At 40.1% G+C, this 22426-nt stretch overlaps 1 protein-coding gene across 2 annotated transcripts in view; it reads right to left on the bottom strand.

The window, feature by feature from the left end:
• ZNRF3 (zinc and ring finger 3) overlaps positions 1-22426 on the bottom strand; it is a 63607-nt gene that overhangs the window by 24057 nt on the left and 17124 nt on the right. For both annotated transcript variants that reach the window (XM_085075711.1, XM_085075710.1), the window contains exon 2: positions 3309-3434. In XM_085075711.1, the coding sequence (XP_084931837.1) occupies positions 3309-3434 (126 nt within the window). The remainder of the gene's footprint in view (positions 1-3308; positions 3435-22426) is intronic.

The raw sequence follows: 22426 nt of genomic DNA, 5'->3' as shown, positions 1-22426 counted from the left end.
GTGCTGCATGCAGAGAGGAGGCAGGAATTCCAGGAGGGGAAAGGTTCCCTTTGAAGCACATGGCACGAAGAGCTTCCCAGTGACCATGGCAACAGCTCAGTGGGTTCCCAGCCTGAGAACCAACTTACTACAGCCATGCCTCAAAAACAAAAAAAGTCTGAAAGAAGGAGAGAGGGGGAGGTGGGGTCGGGGGTGTGGGGGAGAGAAGCTGAAGCAAAATTAGCCTGGCAGAAACTGAGCGGCTCCCTGGTAGGCAAATCCAGCCAATAATGCTGGTCGGGTTCACGGGGTTTCCTTTTCATTTCCAAAAGCTTTCTTCTTCCTCTGTCATTCCCCTTCTCGCCCTATTCAGGAGCTCATAAGATCAGTAAAACCCAGGCCTTTGCTTTGCCTGCATGCAGCATGGCCTCAAACAGGGCTGCACTGTGATCAAAGGTAATGGTAAAACACAGCTGCCACACACACTCCTTGCCTCAACCAAGACCCAGTTTTCATGGGCACTCCTAACAGCAGAGGTATTTTTTTAAATGCTTTCATTTCCATTACATCATATGAAGAAGGATGAGCAATTACAAAATCAATGTGAATTACTAATCGATAAGAAAATTACAAAAATCAATGTGAAAATGGACACATTAAATTCTGTATAGCTACCCATGGATAAACAAGTGGAGTGGAACTTCTGAAAACACAGAGCAGAGTTTTACTGGAAACAAAACCAAACCCCAAAAATCCAAATAAACAAACAAAAACACCACCTCTAAATCAAAAAAGACTTCGACAAACAAAGCCAACGATAAGAATAAAACCATACAACTTGTTAGCAGATTCATGTGTCATGCAATTTACCTCTACAAACAGCTTTTAACTAGTCTACATTCTGCTTCACCATGTTCCAAACTTTCAACAATATCACCTCTATGATTCTCCACCTTGGGGGAAGGTTAAATCAAACTTAATGGGTGTCAAACAATAGGTTTGCACTCCTAGATTTCTTCCTCCTTTTCTAAATGGAAAAAGTTCAATTTCCTTTCCCTGGTCAAGATCAGCCCTCCTCCATCTTCCTTTCCTTTCTTTTCCTTTCCCTACTCCTTTCCTTTTTTCCTTTTCCTTCTATTTTTCCTCTCCTCTCCCTCTCCCTTTTCTATTTCTTTCCCTTTTACATTTTCTTTTAAGTCAGCTGCCAAATCCTAAAAGTAACCAGAAGAACACACATATACACAAGCAGCAGGTTTGATAGTTACCCAGGCAAAACACTTTACAGGCCACACTGAATCCTCACATAGCAATTTGTACCAAATTGCATGGAAACTGAACTTTTCAGAGATCTGGAAAATCACAATACAACTTGTTCCCACTGGTAAGATGACCAGGCTGACTTAACTGACAGACCTGAAAAAAACTCAAGGATGATGGTCCTGCTGTCATCTGCACTCAACAATATTTATAACTTGAGCATAGTGAGAACTGAGGAGAAGGGCTGCAAACAAAAGATGGAGAGGAGAAACTACAGCAGAGAGCATGAAATAGGGAAGAAATATTTCAGGAAGAGAAGAAACAAATAGAAAAATACAGAACAATGAAATGCAGTGCAGTGTTGACTAGAACTTTGGCCAGTCTTTTTCCCCTGTTGAAATTGCTACATATAAACTGACACATATGAAACTATGCCCAAATTCTCTGGACACACCCTAAATCACATCACCATCATTATGCACCAAAGCAGATGCTACAGAGCTCCTGAAGCAAAGCCAGAATCTGCTGTTCAGCAGGCCAAGCTCTAGGAAGCAAATATCAGCAGACACTGAGCTGAACTTATTCTGGAGATTGGTGTGGCTTTTGGGGACATGAGGAGCATAGAGGACATGGTGGGATTTGGGCATATAACAGTGGGTCAGGTATATATATATATATATTTTTTTTTTTTTTTTTTTTTTTTGTGCAGGGTACCCATGGTTCAACTTTCTTTATCTATCCATTTTGCACATCTATTTCCTCACACAATTTTCAAGAGTCTGACAGATGGGACTGAACAGACTCCTTCCTGAAATGGTTTGCCTCAAGACTAAACTTACTCATGGAGTTTACTTATGGATTAGTATGTATCTTTCAGGACTAAATCTCCTCTAATTCCCATCCTTCCAAGATCTCATTCTCAGATTTTATCTTTCTGAGAACAAAGACGCAATAACTAGAATTTATGTGAAACAGAAACAGTTTGCCATGTTAGAAAAAAAAAAAGTTGTATTATGCTGAAATTCAATAGAAAGGAAAGTCACTTCTTAAAGAGATGTTTTTCACTATGTACCACAAGTTAAACCTGCAGCAAGCAGATGGTTTCCCATTTCCTTGGAAAGGTGAAGTTTTTAGAAGTTTTTTTAATAAATTTATAGAGCCAAGTTTTACCTTAAATGTCAGCCTATGATTTTATTTTCTGCCTGATACACTGCTAACCTGAAGTCACCAACACAATTCTACCCAATTTAGCCAGCTGGATTTTAGGATGAGCCCCTGTTATATGGTAGTTTTCAACTACTCAGTTACTGGTACAACTTGTAGCCTGTGCTCTTTCACACACTTTGAACCCCTCTAGTTTCAAATGACAACATATAATCACCTCAATGCTCAAAAATTCTAAGGTGTGAACAAAAAAGGTCACTTTTCTGCTTTCTTTTTCAACACACCTAGGAGCAGTAATGACATCTTAGTGACTTCACCCTATAAAGCAAAGGGAAAAATTCTGCCATTAATTTAGATTCCAGAGGCCCCATTCCATGGCGAGATTCCAGGAAGATGAAAATTTTTATTTCTTTGACCAGTACAATCAGATTTAATTGTTATTAGAGAGACCTATCCTGTAATGAAAGCAAAGAAATCTTTCTAGGTTTGAAAGCTGCTCTTTCCCCAAAAAGAGGAGTTAATGTATGTCTTCTCAGAAAATTGTATCTAAGTAAAACCAGTAAGATGCTTTCATTTTGACTTTTGACTGCTTTGACCAAGAAAGAATCACAAATCCAGTTCACCCTTTCCACTCCAATACTGCTTCTGCTAAAGAGCCATTTTTGCTTTCATCTTCCTTAGGTTCCTGCAGAGCTCAGAAAGGGAATACTCAGCTCCCTGTCACCATCTCTATCAACTGAGTTACAACAGCATCTTTCCCTGAAGTACCTAGTGTGAAAACAGGCAAAACAGGAGTATTTTGTGGAGTAAAGGGAGTTCTCCCTTGGTTTATTTCTTGCTGATTTTTTTCAGAGAGGAACTAATCCTTCCAAAAAACAGCCCCATGCAGCCCCAAACTATCCCCTTACCTTTCCTAAGACAGTGAGGCATGGCTTAGGCTCCAACTCTGGCTGTTCCAGTTTCACCACTCCTACCCAGCCATATTCATACAGGTCTTCCTCATCATTGCTATTACACAGTCCAAGTGGATGCATCTGAAACAGAACCAGAAAAAAAAACTTTTAGACTATCAGTAGAATTCAAAAACCATACATATTGCTTTTGAGTACCTTTACTTAAAACAAATACACTTTTATTTATACACTAGAAAATACACTAGAAAAACTGAAATGTAAGGCTGCATATATGAAGAATTCAGTACATTTCTGAAGCATGCTATGAGTACAAAATCTTTGCAATTTTACATAAGCTCACTGTCATCTTGCTCATGCAAAATCATTTAAGGCTAACTATTAAATGTAATTTTAAGTCCTTTGCTCTGATATAAAATGCTTAACTACAAAGCCCCCCCTTGGTATTGCAAACCACCTTTCCTTGCAAAATGACAGAAATAATACAAACTGTTTTGCAGAGTCACTCATAAAAGTTTTACACATCATTAAGATCCAGACCCCATGTTTCAGAGCCATTATCACCTTTTTTTTTAACAATTGCACAGTATTAACAGTCTGTCATCCTTTGAAACAAGCAAGCCAAAGTAAGGTACAAGAAGTTTCCTAACAACAGTGAAGTTTTCTCTATTGTTTTCTGAACCCAAATGATGCAGGGGGGAAGGCTGTCATGAAGTGACAAACTTCTCCAGGCAACAATATCTTTGCTTTAATTTCATATATTCAATCTGTTCCTCCTCCTTCCAACACCATGCAGTTACTCTAATTTTATAATGGCAATGAGCTTCCCACAGAAGGTTTTTTAGCCTTCTTTGCCTTTTCCAAATGTGCTGTCCTTCATTAGGGTAATATCTTTGTGTATAAACTAGAGAGTCATACATCTAACTTCTTATACTGCATACTGTCTTCTTCTTGTTCTTTTTTTTCCTCAACTAAAATCTTAGATTTTTCACAGATCCTTGCCTGTTTCTCAGGCTTTAACATATATGCAGAGGTCATTGCAAAGAAAAAAAAAATAAAAAGTCTGTACTTTATCGAGTTTTGTACCTTTTGTTAAATCTCAGCCTTATCAAACTTGCTGAAGAAAACCACAAACTGTTATCAACTGTATGACCACTTTGCTTTCTGGTAGCTGATCATAATAGGAGGAGATTATACTGCTCAATAATTTACATATATATACCCCTCACTAATCCATGCAAAGCAGCACCATGTAATGGCCCCTAATCCCACCATCACTTCTGCATCACCAGCTTGTCGTTTTGTCCTTTTCTCCCATGTCTTGTACCCTAACTTCCATTTTGCAAGTGATACAATACATGGAGTGCTATTTATATTACCTTGTGGGGCCCTAACTTTCTGAATAACTTGAGTGATTACTGTAAAATATGGGAAACATGATGGTGAGCTGACACAATACAGGGATTTTCCTACCACTCGTTATTTTTCAAGATTCATCACCAATCCATTCTCAGAAAAAAAACCAAGCCACGCTGTACTAGGTAGACAAATTAGAATCCTCTGCCCATCTCTTAATTCTGCTTTTCTCCTTTTTTTTTCTTAAATGAGTTATTATCACACACTGCTGAGCTGTCTACAGTCTCACATGGATGAGCAATTTAACTTTCTGGTAAAAGCTTGGGGCAAGTACTATCACTGGAAGATGAACCACTCCATAAACTCAGTATCTGATGGATAAACTGTTCAGCACAGACATAAAAACAGAGGATGGAATCAGGCAGTGCTCTCTCCAAAATTGCCAGAGCATATATTCCAACATAATTAACCCAACAAAGAGTCCATGGGATCCTTTAAGCAAACACAAAGCTTTAATCGATATTAAGTATCTAAAGAAGCAAAGAACCATTCCTTTGATGTAATTCCCTTGATGGAGGCTCTATCAATTGAGCTTTGAAACCATAACCCATATCTAAGAAGTTTCTAGTTCAAAATCCTTGAAATAAGCTGGGGCACTTTGCACACACCTGAAAGGGTAAAACTGAAACCACAACTCAGGTGCTTTTATCCAAGGTTACAAAATCTGTACACCTTGCTGAGGAGCTAAAATGCATTTATAAAGAGCTGCACAAATTATATGTGGGTTAGTGTCACAGGACAGACAAACATTAAACCAAGAGATGAAGAATACTTTGCTCTGTAACTCTTATCACCTAAAAAGTCCTGATGATTAAAAGAAAACTTTCACCCTTTTGCCCTTTTTTTATGTTGCCAGGATAGGGCATTACAGTGTTACAAAATGCTATATGAACAGCTCAGGATCTTTCTATACACTGTCTCATGTATAGAAAAGCTTTGGTCTTTTTTTTCCCAAATATGCAATAAATAGTGGCTCTACCCACTTTAGTCCAGAAAAAAAGGACTGAACAAGGAAGAAGGCCAAAAGGAACAGAAAATTCTTTCCACTGCCACTTTCCTCCAGAAAACTTATTCCCTAACAGCTTCCAAGTGTGAACAACCCTTTGGATCAGAGTCACCAAGGACATTCTGCAGTTATGTCCATGGAAATCAGTATAAACCTGAAACTATGGAGGAATCAGGGACACAATAAGGTACCAACCAGACCATGGATCCCATAAATCTCATTTCAGGTTCTTATCACACACCAAGAGCAGAGTTTTGCTTAAGCAGAACCTTCCACATCATTTGTTTCCTGCCTTCAGCAGACCATAAACCAGAAGAAATTACTGTATCATTTTGACTCTATTGTAAATCCCACTGGAACAATGAGACACCTAAACAGGCACTCATCTCTTTCTGACAAACCACTAACCACACTCCCTGTCTCTATGGTTCTCCACGACAGAACTGCAGAACTCTGTGTCCTACTGTATGAAAAAATTGATATGCAGCTTCTAAGACCATAAAGGATGGCAACTCCTGTAGTGCAGCTTTGCAGAACTTCTACCTTCCAGTCAGAAATGTATGTTTGTCCAAAAACTAGAGGAAAATCTTGGAAGAAAGCCTTCTCATCTCACTTTACCAAATCAGCCAAGAAATAAGACTGAAAAACTGCACACATTAAGTATTCAAAGAGTGCCATGTGGACAAAATATAGATGACAATATTGGCTGGTATCATCTGAGGTGCATGCATCAAGCATCAGGTATCAAGCACTAAGAGATTTTTAAAAGGCTCACAGATTATGGCAGGAGCAGAGAAGAGTGAAATATACTTCTGTAGTGGCAAAGTTGGACAAATTCTAGACAACCTAAGACCACAAAGTAACACAGAAGGGCTCTGGGGATCTATCCATGTCCCATAAAAAGCCACAAAAGACAGGCATGGCAGGTTTTTGTCTGCATTCTTAACTAAAAAAATGTGTTATGTTCAGGGTGTGGATCAGAAGTGTCAACCCAGTAACACAATTCTAAAAAACTTATTAAAGACACAGGAAAGAAGCCAGAATCAGCACCAAGGCCAGTAAGACATGGGCTTCACTGACAGAAAAACTTTCTGTCCAGAAAAGAACTCCACCACTCCAAGCCACAAGCAGTTGGTAGATTCTGCTTGGATACCACAAGCTTACATTGAGTGATCTCGGTAGATCATGACAGATAAAATAAACTGTAATTTTCCAAACCAGGGATATCAACTAAAAGTGCAACACAAGCACGTGAATTTAATAATTCAAGCCTGAAACAGCATCCACTGGGACTGATGAAGCCTACAACAGGATTCATCCACTATAAGTGTCTGTCATCTTCTCACGGATTCTTGTCACAATACAAGTGAATTAATCACAGCATCACAGAAGATCACAGGACACAAAAAATTAAGGCTAAATGAAAATATCTATCAAGCCCAGGAAGGATCCAGGGTGTTTCTGGATCACAGACAGATATGTTTCACTTTAAACACACTAAACAGAAGAGATCATGGACAAACTACAATGGCAACAATAAAACTAGTTATTTTCTGTGAGGTGGAAAATTATCAGTAGTTTCAAACAGTCACAGTAAAAAGCAAATTTAAAGTACTACTAGCCTCCAAAAAGGAGCACAACTATTCAGTCTTTTTGTGAAGATTTGAACTCTTTATTGCTGTGAACAGCCTGAAATGAAACTCCACACAGCTTTCCCACCTGGAATGCACTTGGCATGGATTCATCTCCATCCACATGAATTCACATTCCTCCACCAGACAGCCTTTTGAAATAGAATTTATGAGGTTTTGCAGTGCTCAAAAGAAAACATAAAAAACAAGTCAACCTGCATGGGAGCTCTATCATCAGGGAATGCTTTCTCCTAAACCAGGTGTATGTGGGAAGCAGCCTCTGGTCACTGAAAGGAAAAGAGCTCCCTTCCTGGCTTACCCCAGGTGTACAACAGCCTGAAAACTCAGTGCAGACTGCAGATACTTTTGGTTACTCAGCCTCTCAGTGTCCTGCCAACACTTCCAAGCTCTAGGTCTTGTTTCCTTCTTCCAATCCCATTTCCCAGGGAAGCTTCTTCTAAAGGCAGGATCCAAAATCTGAAGTATATCAAAGCTCGTGTGAAATAAGGCAGCCAAACAACATGTGTTTTACAGGGAGCAGAAAAAATATTAGTACAATTCTGCTGGGACTTCTGTAGTCTCTCCCATGTCAATCCAGCCTTACTAAACACAAAAAGTGGACTGAGTGTACATGCTTTTTTCAAAATGCAGTAAGTCACCAAACAGATTTTGAACAAATAACAACTTCATTCACTAGAAAGTACTAGAGGATGCAGCATCTGATTCAGACACAGTATTTTGGTGCTAGAGTCACCAGAAGTTGGATGGAATAGAGCTATGGAAAAAGGGTCACACTCACAAAGACACATATAGAAATATTGCCTGGAGATGCAGAGACTTAATTACGATAGCATTAGGAGCTCAAACTGGCAACAGATGTCAAGACTGGTAAGTGTATTAATAGCAAGAAGAATTGCAAACAATGTGTGTCTGCTATTGAATGGGTTTGGCACAAAGCAGTAACAAAGCAAGCAACCAACAGCTTAAGAAGGGTTGAGTTAGGAATCATCCATGCAAACCAGATATACAGATGTCTAAGGCATCTGAGAGGATGCCTCCAGGTGTCTTATTAGAGGTGGCTGTTGTAATTCCAAGGCCAGGCTCTATTATTTCTCAGGGAGATTAGGGAAGGCCCCTGATGCCAGGAAGGGTGATGCTTATCTGCAAAAATGCACAAAGACATATCTGGGAAACCCCAGAGAAACCCCTGAGAAACTTACAGAACTGATCCTTATGACAGTTATTTCCAGCTACATAAAAAAAAAACCAAGATGGCAGCTGAAAATGCCAACTTGGGTTTACTAAGTATAAATCATGCTTGACCAATCTCTGTATCTTTTCTGATGAAGCACTTTGCTTCATGGATGACAGGAGAGGTGTGGATGTCACCTATCTGGACTTCAGGGAAGCATTTGACATCACTCTCCTTCAACATCCTTGCTGACAAACTGCTAATATATGATTTAGTGTCCTGGTTTAATTTTCTTCTTAGTAGCTAGTGCAGTGCTGTGTTTTATATTTAGTATGAGAATAATGTTGATAACACACTGCTGTCTTAGTTGCTACTAAGTAGTGCTTACTCTAAATCAAAGACTTTTCAGCTTCCCATGCTTCACCACTGAGCAAGTACACAAAAAGCTTAAATGATTATTAAAAAAACCAGTATGAGACCAGGAGGGCTGAAAACCAGTCAAGTTAGTGTTAGCAAAGCTAATTTCTTGCATTTTCTCTGAAATTTTAGCTCCTTACCTAAGAGAAACTATTTCTTAAGAATTAAAAAAACTGCTTTGTACTCATTCTCCAAGACAGACTTGAGTCATATTAGCTGATCGAGATTCACCACTAATTGTCACCACCACTGTGATTTTGACCTTCAGCATAATGCAGCTGCTCATACAACTGCATCACCACAACACTGTTTGTTCCTACTACCTACAAATACTGTAGAACAAAGAACTGAAATTTTTCATCCTCATTTACTGTTCTGTATTGGCACAGCAACCTGCTACCAAAAAGTGATTTGAAGTTCTTGACTGAAATATTCCAACCCAGCATTACTAAGACCTCACCAGAAAGAAAAGGCTCAGGCTTTAACTCCACTGCATCATGCTGCTTGAAAAAGGCATCATTAGAATGTGCCACTGCAGATGAGCAATCCAAAACTGTACAAATGAAGGGAGGAATTTTTTTAAGAACTAGAGAGTAGTTAGGCATTGTTATTGCTACTGCAGCCTCATGATAAAACATGAGTTTTTTTTGCTGGCTGCAGCTGGAACATAGCAATGTTTTAGAAAAGGTGAAAGCCAGAAGCATTTCCCCATCACTCTGCAGCTTTGCCATGCAGAGAGGAATGCTTATTTCCCAGCACAAGTAGAAAACTCCATTAAAATTCAGTTTCTTTTCCCTTTCAGGCATATTTTTTCTGTTTTAAAGAAGTACATCCTGCAAAAAACCAAACTGCCACAAAATGTAACATTATAAGACCTGAGCATTTCTGCAGCGCATTTTTTTTGGCTATCAGTTGTGACCATGCAGTCCAACCCAATGGTCAGCACTGAACCCACAAGTGACTTCCACTAAACTTTCCCTATAGCAAGAGCATCAGGCATTCCTGAAATCCTCTCACACTCCACTTACTCCAGGAAGTATGCCAAAAGGGATGATGAGAAATCCAGTCTGTGCTGTAATTAAATGTAAAACCAGAGATACTCAGTTGAACACATCCACCATGCAGGAGAGGCCAGGCAAATCCTATAATGCAGGCTGGCCAGTACTACACAAAGTCCACCAGATCCTGTAAAAAGGAGTAGTAAGTTTTGAAGAGCAGCCAGGGCAGGTTTTGTTAATTAGGGAACCAGATCTTAGCACTGATCTAGTTCACCAGCAAACTCAATTCACCTGTGCCATGGTCCAGCTTCAAATCCCACAGGAGAGGAGGAAAGCTGCCAGCTGAAAGCCATACCTGGCAGCAGCAGGATGTTCCCAGGCATCCTCCTGCCAGGACTGCTGGGTCAGAGACACTACAGATACCCACAGCATGTGCACAGTAACATGTAGACAAATCTAAACTCAGCATGCCTGCACCAGATTTGCTGCACAGGCAGTGATTGTAGTGCCCAAGCTATGCACTGAGCAATCTATTGCAACAAAGCAGCTGGACAATAATTATTCCAAACACTTTGCAAAGGAAGCTCCTGGTCCATTCGAACAGAAAACTGGCATCTCCTTCCTTTAAAGTGTCTCAAAAGCAAAACTCCCATGAAAATATGAACATACTGTAGACAATTTGAAGGGAGATTTCTTCGTTCAGGAATTTAAGTGCTTTGATTATACTGAGTTCTCCTACCATGGTATTGACAAAGCAAAGAAGAACTAAGTCATGTTTATAAGGATGGGGTTTTTTCATCCCTCTTTAAATTGGTGGAAAGATGCTGGCAAAAGATGCAGGCATAATGTCACTAAGGATGGAAGAAACTAGAGAGAAAATCTGGAGAAAAATGATACCTTCATTAATTACTTTTAGTAGAAGAAGACTGGTAGCTAAATGATAAAAGACTTCTAGCTCTATACAGAACAAGACAGACCCCCAAAATGCACCAATTACCAAATCCTTAGACATAATCATAACTGCCTGGGGAAAGCAGGATTATTTTACATCTCATGAAAAACTGCATTTGTCCCATAGCACTCAAGCAGGGACTTATAACTGAAAGTATCAGGTCACTGCCACATAATCTCCTTGGCTTAAGTTAAAGGCCTGATATGGAGTTACCAGTAGTTTCCAACTAAGTTTTCTAGCAGAAAATAGAGTAGGAAGTATGAAGACACCCTAACAAAGACTGTACAACATAATGGGGTCTAGCTGTTCAACCTCAGGGAGGGTTTGGGGCCCAGAAAGAATGAATACAACTATTCAACAACAACAAAACCCAAACAAACAAGAACAAAAACAACAAAACAACACTAAACCCCAAACAAGCACACTACCAAACCCAGCTGATTGAACCCATTCATATAAGGAACCCTAGAAGAAATTCCCATTTGTATTCCCTTGCCAAAAGCACACATGATGCACACTCAGAAAATGTAGCTGTGATGAAAATTCCAAGGCTGTTAGGAGAGAATTAAAAGACAACACACACGTGCATGTACCAGAGGAGGTAGGATTTCATTTCACAAAAGTACACAGTTCTGAAAAGTGTCAGAACTATTCATCTGCAGATTGTATTTTAGCAAGGAAGTTTAACGAACAGATTGACAGATTTGATGCTGACCCAAAATTTCACAGTACTGTGAAACTCCTTTATTCAGCAATATTCAACAGCAATGTCAACCACCATTTTGCTCACCATGCCACTTTGATGAAGATTAATTTCATCACTGACAAAATTTGAGAAAGGAGATGGTAAAATTTGTAAAAGTGTGTAAGCACTGTTAGTTACAATCTCAGTCCTAAATAATCTCACCTGTTCACCTTTCACCACAGTGAAAACTGGATGTGTATTCCTATGCTTTGTTTGATCCCCTAGAATACCCTACCTTCTTACCCTACAGCTACTGTCCCTATAAGATCCTCAAGAAGGATATTCTCAGTATTTAGCAAAATCTCATTGTCTGGATTTCCAAAAGCAGTCAGTGTCCATGCAAAATGTGACCCAGCCACTGAGCTCTAGTGCATCCCTTTGCATGTCACACCACAGCCTTCATTAACAAGGTGATTATATTGTCCTGTCCCCAAGAAGAAGCATTCACTGGGGCCAGAGGGAGGGAAGAGGAACAGAGAACATGCACACAGAGAAAGGCTGCACTATAACTAAGAACAATATTGTACTTAAAAAGAGAGATGGGGGAAGGGAACTAATGTGAGTAGATTGTTACAGAAGAATGCAAAGTCCTCACCACAATACTAATCAAACTTCCTTTGTCCTATATACACATGCCAAGCAGGAACTCTATATTTCTGCCAGAAACCATTTTCCATATGCATGACAACATTTTATCTATATAGGGAGGCAAAAGCCACGGAGGGGGGAAAAAAAAAAAAAAGGTGAGAATGCAGAAAGAAATGAGGCTTAAAATGCACAACACTCCATTCCATCCCCCTTCCCCTCACACCAACCTCTCATCCATAATCCAACACAAGAGAGACAACAGGCAAACAGCAAGAGGTCATCTTCAAAGGGCTGGTTGCCAAGGGAGGCCAGTGGAAAGAGCTAAGGCATGTCCTCATCAAAGTCCAGCAGCTGTGGGAGAGCCACAGAGGTGCAGCTTCCCCTGGGGCTGCAGTGAAATTCAGAGATGGAGGATAAAGCTGGAGCTGGCAGGATAAAGTGGGCAGCTTTGCACTTTGCTGCAGGGGGAGCACAAAAGAGAAGGGTTAGGATATTTTAATCCTTCTCTCCACCCATTTTTGCACTCGAGATACTTGAACTACTGTTTAAACTCATCAAGATACATCACGTAGAATATGCTGCAGTAGGCAGAAGAAAGGATCAACTTCCTGCTCAGTTCAAAATTAAAATTTTGTCTCACTGACTACGCTTAGAAGAGGGATGGAAAAGGTACAGGAGATAATGCACAGCCAGCTGTACTTTCATTGCTTCTCACAAAAAATATAAAACTTCACAGTTGGAGCCTGGGAAACAGTCACACAATAAACACTGCCTGCAAACACTACCCTACAAAGCATGTGTTATTTTTCTTGGAGAAAATAATAAATAAATAATAATAATAATAAATAACACAGACTCCTAGCTATGTGCAGCATTTGCATAAAAATTAGAAGCCAGCATAAAAACAATCCCAGGTTCTGCTTCTTAGAATTCTCATAACATTTGTACTAAATAAGACCATGATGATGAAATGTAAAAATTAAGCCCCCAGTCCTTAAATACAGAAAAAGTAGCTGCAAATGCAAGCAGTGAAATCTAACAGATTAATTAAAATCTGAATGCAAAGAGGAATCAAAATAGCTCTATTATGAACAAGAAAAAATAAAATTTAAGAAATAATTAAAAATTAAAATTTTAAGTTTGTAATTCTCAGAAGCTACTCTATTTTATAAAACTGTCATCCTTCCCTGACAGAAATCAGTACTTTGTTATTATTTCCTATTAAGCAGCTCAATTAGCCAACAGAACTTAAAAATACAGTTGTTGAATTATCAAATAATGGTAGGATGGAAATAATTTCATTATATTTACCTCCCACCTCATGCCCTGAATCTTCCCCAAAACACACAAAGAAGGGAAGCAGCTGGCATCTGCTAAGGATGAACAGACACACTTCTCGAGCATGTGCTTTTTGGAGCATGAAGTTTCAGTTGCTGTCAGCACACAGTGGCAGTTTGAGTGCTCATTCAAATGGCACTGAAGTTACATGGTTTGAACAAATCCTCTGGGTTGCAATACAAAAAAATCCTCAGCAAAAAAGGTTTTGATATTTAGAAAATTCTTGATCACTACCATCAGTCTGGAAGCTCCATCAGGGAAGGAAAAGACACATCAGCGATACAATGTTAGACTGGCATTCCTACAGTCAGCATGAAAAAAAATATTTTCAAGTCTGAAACATAGTATTTCATAGCCTAAAGATGTACCCTGTTTCTCAGGTTAGCATGTGAACTAATCTTTGAATATTTACACACAGATTCTTTCAAGATTCTATGAACCACACCATCTCTGGACAATAGAAGTTCCTTCAGCCTGAGCTGCACAAGATGCTCCTTGTGCTCCAAACTTTCCTCTCCAAAACTTACCATTTGACCTTCCTTTCACCTGATAACCTGGTATATACTTCAGTGGATTTGTACTCAACTTATGGCTTGAAACATTTTGTCCTAGGTAACTTTTAGAGGGCAAGGAGCCGAAAGGGAAAAGCAGAGGTTTCCAAACAGGTACACCCTTCTGTTTGCTTCCAACTTGTCTCATCTTTCTCCAGCATCAAGTTCTCAAGAAATCGCTTCCACAGTATCCTTCATGCTCTGCCCTTGCTTTGCACGTTTTACTGGCAAACTCCAAAACATCCCACCTAGGTTTCCATGCACTTCTTTGTCAGCTCCAGTCAGCACAATCTCTCTGGCCTAATGGAAACACAGGTGAAGCCAAAGTCTCTGCTGCAATGACACAAGATAAGGCTCTAGAACAGGATGCATGCAACTGGAAGGCAAGATGACTTTCTCACTGTACCTCAGCTTGTCCCAGCAAAAATTAGCTGCATTCCGCTTTTTCCTCTGACATCCTCCCACCCCACAGGTTCAGAATTCTCTCCAAGCTACTCACACCATTTCTGAGCTGCTGGTGCAAGTAAGGTGCCTCTCAAGGAGACAGAAGGCATCCTCTGTTAGGTGAAGCCTCTTGCTCCATTGCTCCTGAGCCTGTGATCACCCAGCAGCAGACAGGGTGAACACAGCAGACTTGTGTTACCTTGCTGCATCATGTCCCACAGAGAACAGAGCAGCCTAAATGCCAGATCCTACATGAATGAAGCATGGAGGTGGCAGGATGGAAATCTTTCTCCCTCTGCTTAAACCTCCTCACTGACAGCACAGGGAAAAGATGCCCTTGCCCAGAGAGGAATTGAGTATTTCAAAAGAAGTACAGGCCAGTATTAGGGCATATAAATCAGGTGTAAAGAGTTCTTCCTGTAAACAGATTAAGGTTTAACATTTGTTCTTTTCCATAAAAGAAAAATATCTGGTGCACTGGGTTCTCCATTTCAGGTAAAGTAATGAGCAATGCACTGTTTCAACATTTTCTGCTACAATAATTCAGTGCATATTGCAACCTTTCATGTTACCAGACAGCAAAAAGCACTCAAATCCACTGGGGAAAAAACAGCCTTCTTAAAAACTACCACCTGATGGCAGCCTGTGGCTTCAGTCCTATTGTTCCAAGTGGCAACTGGCAACCATTTTGAGTGAGATTAGCTCTACCCTGAGTCACCACCCAAGAATGCTCCGTAGTAGAGAGAATGGACTTGAAAATAAAAAGCTGTGCTTCATTCTAACGTAGCACATTGCTGAATTAGTCTCTGCAAATATTCCTATTCCTATCCACTGTGAAATTCATCCTCCCTCCTTCTGGCCTAATTTGTTTTATTTTGCACTGCAAATAGCCAACTTAGATGTAACAACTTAGGGGCTCCACAGCTCAGTCCAGTTCATAACACTTGGTCAGCATCAAAAGCTGACTTGATGACCAATTTCACTCCCTGCTCACAGCCTATGCTTTGCCATTTTAACCAGTATAAAAACTATTCTGCACTCAGCTAATTATCAGTTTTTTGCTCTTTTTCATTTATCAAAGGCACTTGGAGGAACTTAGGACTTGATGGCTGAAGGATTCCATTAATGTTATTTGAAGTCAAACTATTAATAATGGAAGTTTCTGAAATTCTGGAGATCTGATGCATTCCTCTTTCATTGCAAGGAAGTTATCTAAGAGCAAAATTCAATTCCACTTTGAATAAAAACTACAAAACCGAACTGTTTTACAGAACAGGAAACCAAAACAGGTTTTCTCAGCTTTTTCTGACACCGTATTAATGTACATACTTATCATATTACAGCACCCTATATATGGGTGGAAAAAAAAACAACCAGGTACTAGAAGTTTCTAAAGTTTAATATTTATCATCATTAAAATCATGAGCCCAATTCAGCCTTAAATTTCAGATGCTCGTGCTGTATTTCACCATACATCAACAGCTATTGCTCCTTCTTTTCCCATCTCTTTCCAGATGATTCCTCCTTCTTATGGCCACTGATCTAGAGCCTTATTTCTCTTCCAGACTAACCCTTCACTACTTCTTTTCCACACCATGCTGCCCCCTCTTCTTCTCATTCAACTCTTCCAGCCCTGGCATACAAGCTATGCTAATATGTCCAGTAGAGCCTCTTGGTTTGGCTAATTAATTGTGTGAACTGTACTCCAAAAGCACAGCAGTGTGGGGTGAATCAGTGAATCTGCAGGACAATTCCCTCACACGTTAGAAAGTTCGGCCAGTGCAGTGAATGAGGTAAGATACTATGAGAAAAGAAAATGCAGTGTTGTGGTTAAAGCAGCTGAATGCTTCCCAACAGACTGGATTGCTTCCTCTGCCACAGGATTCCTATGTAATGTTGGGCAAGTCATAAAAACAGCCATGCAGGGTGTGACCAAAAATCCAACCAGCACAGTATCCTATCCTCCAACAGTTGCTAACTGCAGAAATTTGAAGAATATGAAAAGCAGAAAAAATATGGAATGATTATTCTTTAGCCTCTAAATTACGGCTGTCAGTTATTAAGACTTCCAGAACTGACACTGCACCCAAGATACTGGGTTTAAGTAAACAATACATCCATGTTCCATGTTTTTACCTAATTCCTTTGGGATGACACACATGCTTTTATGGCTTTTACACCATCCTACAGCAAGAAATACAACCTACTGTTTTTAAAATGTGCATTCTTCTGCTGACTGTGAAGCTGTTCTGTGAATTTCACTGAGAATGTTCTGAGAATCCTCACATTGCACAGAGTAACCAACAATTGTTCCTTAATCACTGTATCTACATCAGACTTTACTCAAAGTCTCTTGTCAACAGCCTCTTTTCCAAGCTGGGAAAATTCAGGTCTTTTTCAGTGAGTGTCACTCTGTTACAAGACTCAGCTGATCCACAACTGTGATCTACCTGTTCCATTATCCAGTCTCCCCTTCCAGTTTTACAATGCACTGCATGCAGCATTCAAGCTCTTGCAGCCCAAAGGTTCTCACCAAGTCTTCTGCTTTGCTCCCTAATAATTTCCTCTCCTACCTTTCCTACTAATTGAAGCATCCCATTAAACTTTCAGTGTTACTTACACCAGGATAAGGTTTTCAGAATACACTTTATTCTTAAGAAGGAGAAGAAATCCTGGCCACAATTTTGAGAAGCTTTTTATGATGCTTCTTTGTTGTTCCTGGTGCATGCCTCCAGCTTGTATTACAATTAACCAAGATCAGCACTGATAACCTGCTGTACATACAGCTGTGACTTGGGATTCAATTAATGGGAGAATCCCTTTAACCAAGGTCCTTAAAAGGCACATTCAGCCAGGTAGAAACAAATACAATGGTCTGCAGAAAATGTGACAGAAACAAAAAAACAAACAAATCAAAGTCAATGGAATCTGTGCAGGATCACAACAATAAACAGGAAAGGCCAGGCATTGGGAAAGACCAACCAAAGTCACAAGCACATCTCTGCCCTCCATTGCTAGGGAACTGCTAATTTTGTCTGTAATATTTAAATAACTCTTGGTGCTCATTTTTAAAAATACATGTAAGAGTCCCTGCATTCCATCAGGCATTTTGAGAATAGGTTATCTATCTATAGAAAGCTAATATATATCACAGTCACCAAAGGCCACATGAGAAAAACATCTGTGTTAGCAAAGCCATGGTTAGCATGTTTCAATGACTGTCATACAGAATGCAGCCTCTGTCAGTACCTAACAGTACAGCAAAGTATTTACCATCAGTCTTGAAACAGTAATTTCTAGCTCAAGTCTTACCATCAGTCTTGAAACAGTAATTTCTAGCTCAAGAATCCTCTACCATGTTTTGGCTTACTACTAGTACTTCTAGTACCTAATACCACAAGGTAGCACTGTCTTTTTTTTTCTCAGAGTACCTCAAATCATCATAGTAATACATTTAAAAAAAACCAAAAAAAAACCAGCCACTCAAGTAAACTTTTCTTTGTATGACAAGGCAACAGACAGAATTACTGGATTTGTACCTGTAATAATGTTGTTCAGTAAAAAAAGCGTATTTTCTCTTAGACTAATAACCTTGTCCAGTTTCTTAAACAAAAGAAAATCTGAATGAACAACTCAGACATTGCAGCTGACAGTGGTACAGCTCTGTTCCTGTACACACTCCCTCAGGCTGGAGTCTGAGTAAAACCTGTTCATGATCAAACTCATCTGCTCACTATCATCATCAGCTTCCTGTTCATTCATCAGTATGTGAATGGTTACAATAGGGCCATCAAGACAAAAGATGGCTTCAGAGGGAATGTCTAACAGAGGAAGAAGTTACATCAGCCTGACGCTCCTTTGTTCACACAGCTCTGACCATTAATAGCAGCTAAAGACAAGGCAGCTGCTGCACAGAATTAGGAAGAGACAGAAAGAACAATTACTTCCTGGCAACGTTTTTCCCCCTGCAGCTCAAAAAAGCTCTACAGAATTTACACTGAACAGTGAGAGAATGAGAAAAATTCTGGAGATGCAGTTGTCTTCCCTCCAATCCTGCTAGTGAGCAATTTAAGTAGGTACCTGTCAGGCATGCCAATAAAACTGCTGTCCTACACCTCCTGCACCAACATGGATTCCACTGCTCTTCAAAAATAAAAAAATACAATGCACAGTATGCAGCAACCCCCAAAACCAAAACAGATCTTCCCTGTGCTCTCTCAAATTTAGACAAGAAAGCTACACATGAAGTAATGGACTGGAAAAAAATATGAAAAAGCCATCAAGGGCTCTCATGCAGAAGTTGATGCTTACAGAAGACCTAAGCCACAAGCTGGTAGAGCCTGGATGCATATTCTGCAGAATTCTCAGCATTTAATAATTCTCACCATAATCTTACATTCCCTTCACTAGCATCCACTATTGGTTTCTGCCAGAGAGTCACTGGAGCAGAGGAACTTTTTTGGTTAACTCAGCATGGCAGTTGTGTTAATTCACTTGGTTGCATGAATCGAAAGGCCACTGATACTGCTGGCAGAAGTAGCTGCACAAACTCAGTAAAGAATACAGGAAATCAGCTAAAAGCCCTTTTTTCATTCTGTTGCTCACTAGAAGCAAAGAATGGGGATGCCATACTGATGGTAGAACCCACCAATTTATCCTGTTCTATGGGCAGAGAAACCTCTGCTTTATTAACTGCTGTCTTCTGCAACAGACTGGAGCAGTCTGTCCTTCATATATCTGCATGGGATTTCCAAAAAGAATATATTTTAAAGCAGAAAGCCATGGTAACTGCCAGAATTCCCATCCCAGAATTTTTCTCTAGCCTCTGTGTATGGTGAGGGGAAAGTGCCTGCAGCAGTAACACAAGTACATGTCAGAGCCCATCTCAGAGCTCTGTAAGATGTGCAAATTTCCTGGTGCCTGAAGGTTTGGTGAGTAAAAACCAAAATCAGAGTATTTTAAGTGTATTGAAGCACTTTCTATTAGTGTCAGGTATCAAATCAGACACACCTGTAGAAGTGGCATGGCAGGAGAGACTCAGGAGGGTGAAGAGAAAAAGTTTTGATGCTGACCAGCAAAATTGAAAAATTTCCACATGAGGCAACACAGGAATGCCAGTATCATCCCACATACTCCACAATAAAGAGGATGAATCTCTTTTCCAGCAGCAACCTTACTGCTTACCTTATTAAGGTAATAAACTGATTCAGCAGACTATAAATGTAGCTTTGACCCCAGAACAAAGCATTAAAGTTAATAATATAAGCAGTTGCCTTTCCTTCATGGTAGATTTTCAAGCTTCAGAGCCCTACAGTTTTGTCTGCTAATCTGAACTGCACTGCAAATGGTCTCAGGCGTACAGGGGAAGGAAAGCTGTAGATTTTGCCAACAGAAATAACCACTTTGATCTCTGGCATCCTGGAATACATTTTGGGACTGAGATAATCCCATTAGCTCTTTCTTCTGAAACAATCAATAAGCGAAACAATGCAAAATGGTGAAGTTAATTTAAGTTTTGGAGTTAACACCTTCCCAAAGACTTATGGAGGGACAGGCTCTGCCTCCCATGGACCTCCAGTGTATTCCAAGAGATGCATGCAGGCTTTGCTCACCATCTAAGCAGAAGAGCTTGTTCTGCCTGAGCTCCAAACGTGTAAAATCAATGTAACAATATCAACTGATATGCACTGCCTTTCTGGTAACTCTCATTCAGGCTTTGAGTCGTGTCCACATGTAACTTTCAGATATCAGACTGTGCTAGCTCAGGTCATTTGCCATACACCATACAGACACACCTTTGGGTGGAAAAGCTGGACTACCATGCTCTATCTCATAATTTCATGGGATTCCCTTTGAATTATAAAGGTGAGACCTTCATAAGCAAAATGAAGGTTCAGAAACATACTTCTGCAGCTGTAGCCTATAAAGAAAAGTGAAGTCTGTGACAGAGAAGATTGAAAACTCCCTCCACCCCTGCACATCTGTTCCAGAAAAGTCACACCTCTTCCTCCCCCTTTCCACATAGATAAAAAAGGGGGAGAACAACTGTTTCTTTCCCATTCACAGCTTGTGCCTGAACAAGCCTGCACTTCTTGAAAATGAATCTGGCTTATCATTTCCCCTCCAACTCCACCTTGCCAGTGCTTAACTTCTTTTCATATAAATTTCAAAAATTTTTAACTGGCATTCTCAAGAGAAAACAAAACAAGTTTCCATTTTATTAAGGAAGGCAGCCTGAAAACAAGCATTCCTTCCTTTGCCATTTTCCTGTTTCATTCCACATGGGCACCACAAGTGAGAGAATACCACATGCAGAAGTTGTGCAAGGTAAAATAAGAAAAATTGCAACTTTGCAGTCACTTCAAAATGTTTGAGCTCCAAGCTATTCATGAAAACCTTCTATATACTGAGGTATCCCTGCTCTATCTCTGTGGCACATGCTTCACCTCTCTAAACAAACAAGGACTGTCTTTGTGCCTTTGTTTAAATTAAGAAAAAGAAGAAAAAAAAAAACCCAACCTGTCTCACAGGCTGTGATTACATCAGCAAGAGCATTCTCTTTTTCTCTATCAATCCTCCCTTACTCAGGCTTTGAAGAGCCTCTGTGTGCTGCTGCCACTTCCTTTGATCTTTCTATTTTATGCCCCAGGGCCAGCCCTGATAATATCTGCTTTGCCTGCACAGTTTTGGAAAAGGCAGCAGCACCCATTCCTGTCCAAGAGCAGCTTTGTGAACACACTGAGCCGGCATGTGTGCCCTGTGATCCCAGAGCAGCAGACACAGAAAACACACAGGCTCTGCACACACGCCACTGCAACAACATGTGCCCTCCTGCTAGTGGCTGCATTTTTGCTCCCCTTAAAAAGTAATGACTGTGACAACTTAGAGTTAGTCTTTCAGCCCTGCAAAGCAACAGCAGAAAGGCTAGAGGAAAATGCTGCCTGTTTTAGCAACTAAATTCTTGACACCATTTTTTGTTCAAAAAAAAGAAAGGCAGAGGTAGAAAGCTAAAGACTGAGTGGCAGAGCAGTAGGGAAAGAAACAGAGATCCTACCAACAGCCAAGTGTCTGATTCTTAAATAAGTAAAGATGAAAGGACACATTACTATTATTACTATTATCGATAAATCTAACTTGAAATTTGGAGATCTGACCTACAGCACTACTGTCATCATCTCTTCAACAGATATAGCCAAGTATTCTAATGTCACCCCTCATTAGCTGATGGGTAAATTGCCTTTGATTGTCCCTTTAGTGGCATTGCTAAAAGGAAATTTCCTCAGTTTCATATAAAGGCATCTCCCAAAAAATGCATGGAAATACTGACAAGAAATTATAAATCCAAGAGAGAGAGCATTTCCCAAGAAAACCAGAGAGCAACTTCAGTCTGTCTAGTTCCACTGCTGGCTGTGGCAGGAGACACCACATGTATCAGAGCCCAGTCTGCACCAGGTTTTGCCCATGGCAATTTGCTTTCCAGAAGTGATATCCAGCAGTGCCATGCACAGCCCTGTTGCACACAGCAGAGGATACATACAGCTTCCCACTGAGCAGCCCTATGAACCCAGCAGCTTTTCCTACAAACATCATGTCGTCCAGTTTGGTTTCAGCCATTTGGGGCAAGTGTCACTACTGTCATTCTCCTGTCAGCTCTTTCTACACTGAGAGCTCAGCCTGGCTAAGGAATAATATCCAGGGCTGAGATTTCACAGGTTCTAGGCAGCTTCTGAAAGCTCTTTCCAGACAAGAGTTTGACCTGCTTTACACCACTTAGCAGAAGTGAATCTTTCTCATCCCAGACAGCAGCAGTGTGTACTTCACCACCAGATCACACCAG

This window comes from Lichenostomus cassidix, chromosome 15 (genome assembly GCF_008360975.1).
Source record: "Lichenostomus cassidix isolate B80296 chromosome 15, HeHo_3.0, whole genome shotgun sequence".
In the NCBI taxonomy this organism is placed as follows: Eukaryota; Metazoa; Chordata; class Aves; order Passeriformes; family Meliphagidae; genus Lichenostomus; species Lichenostomus cassidix.
The sequence above is the reverse complement of the archived record's forward strand: the minus strand, read 5'-3'. Positions and strand labels throughout refer to the sequence as shown.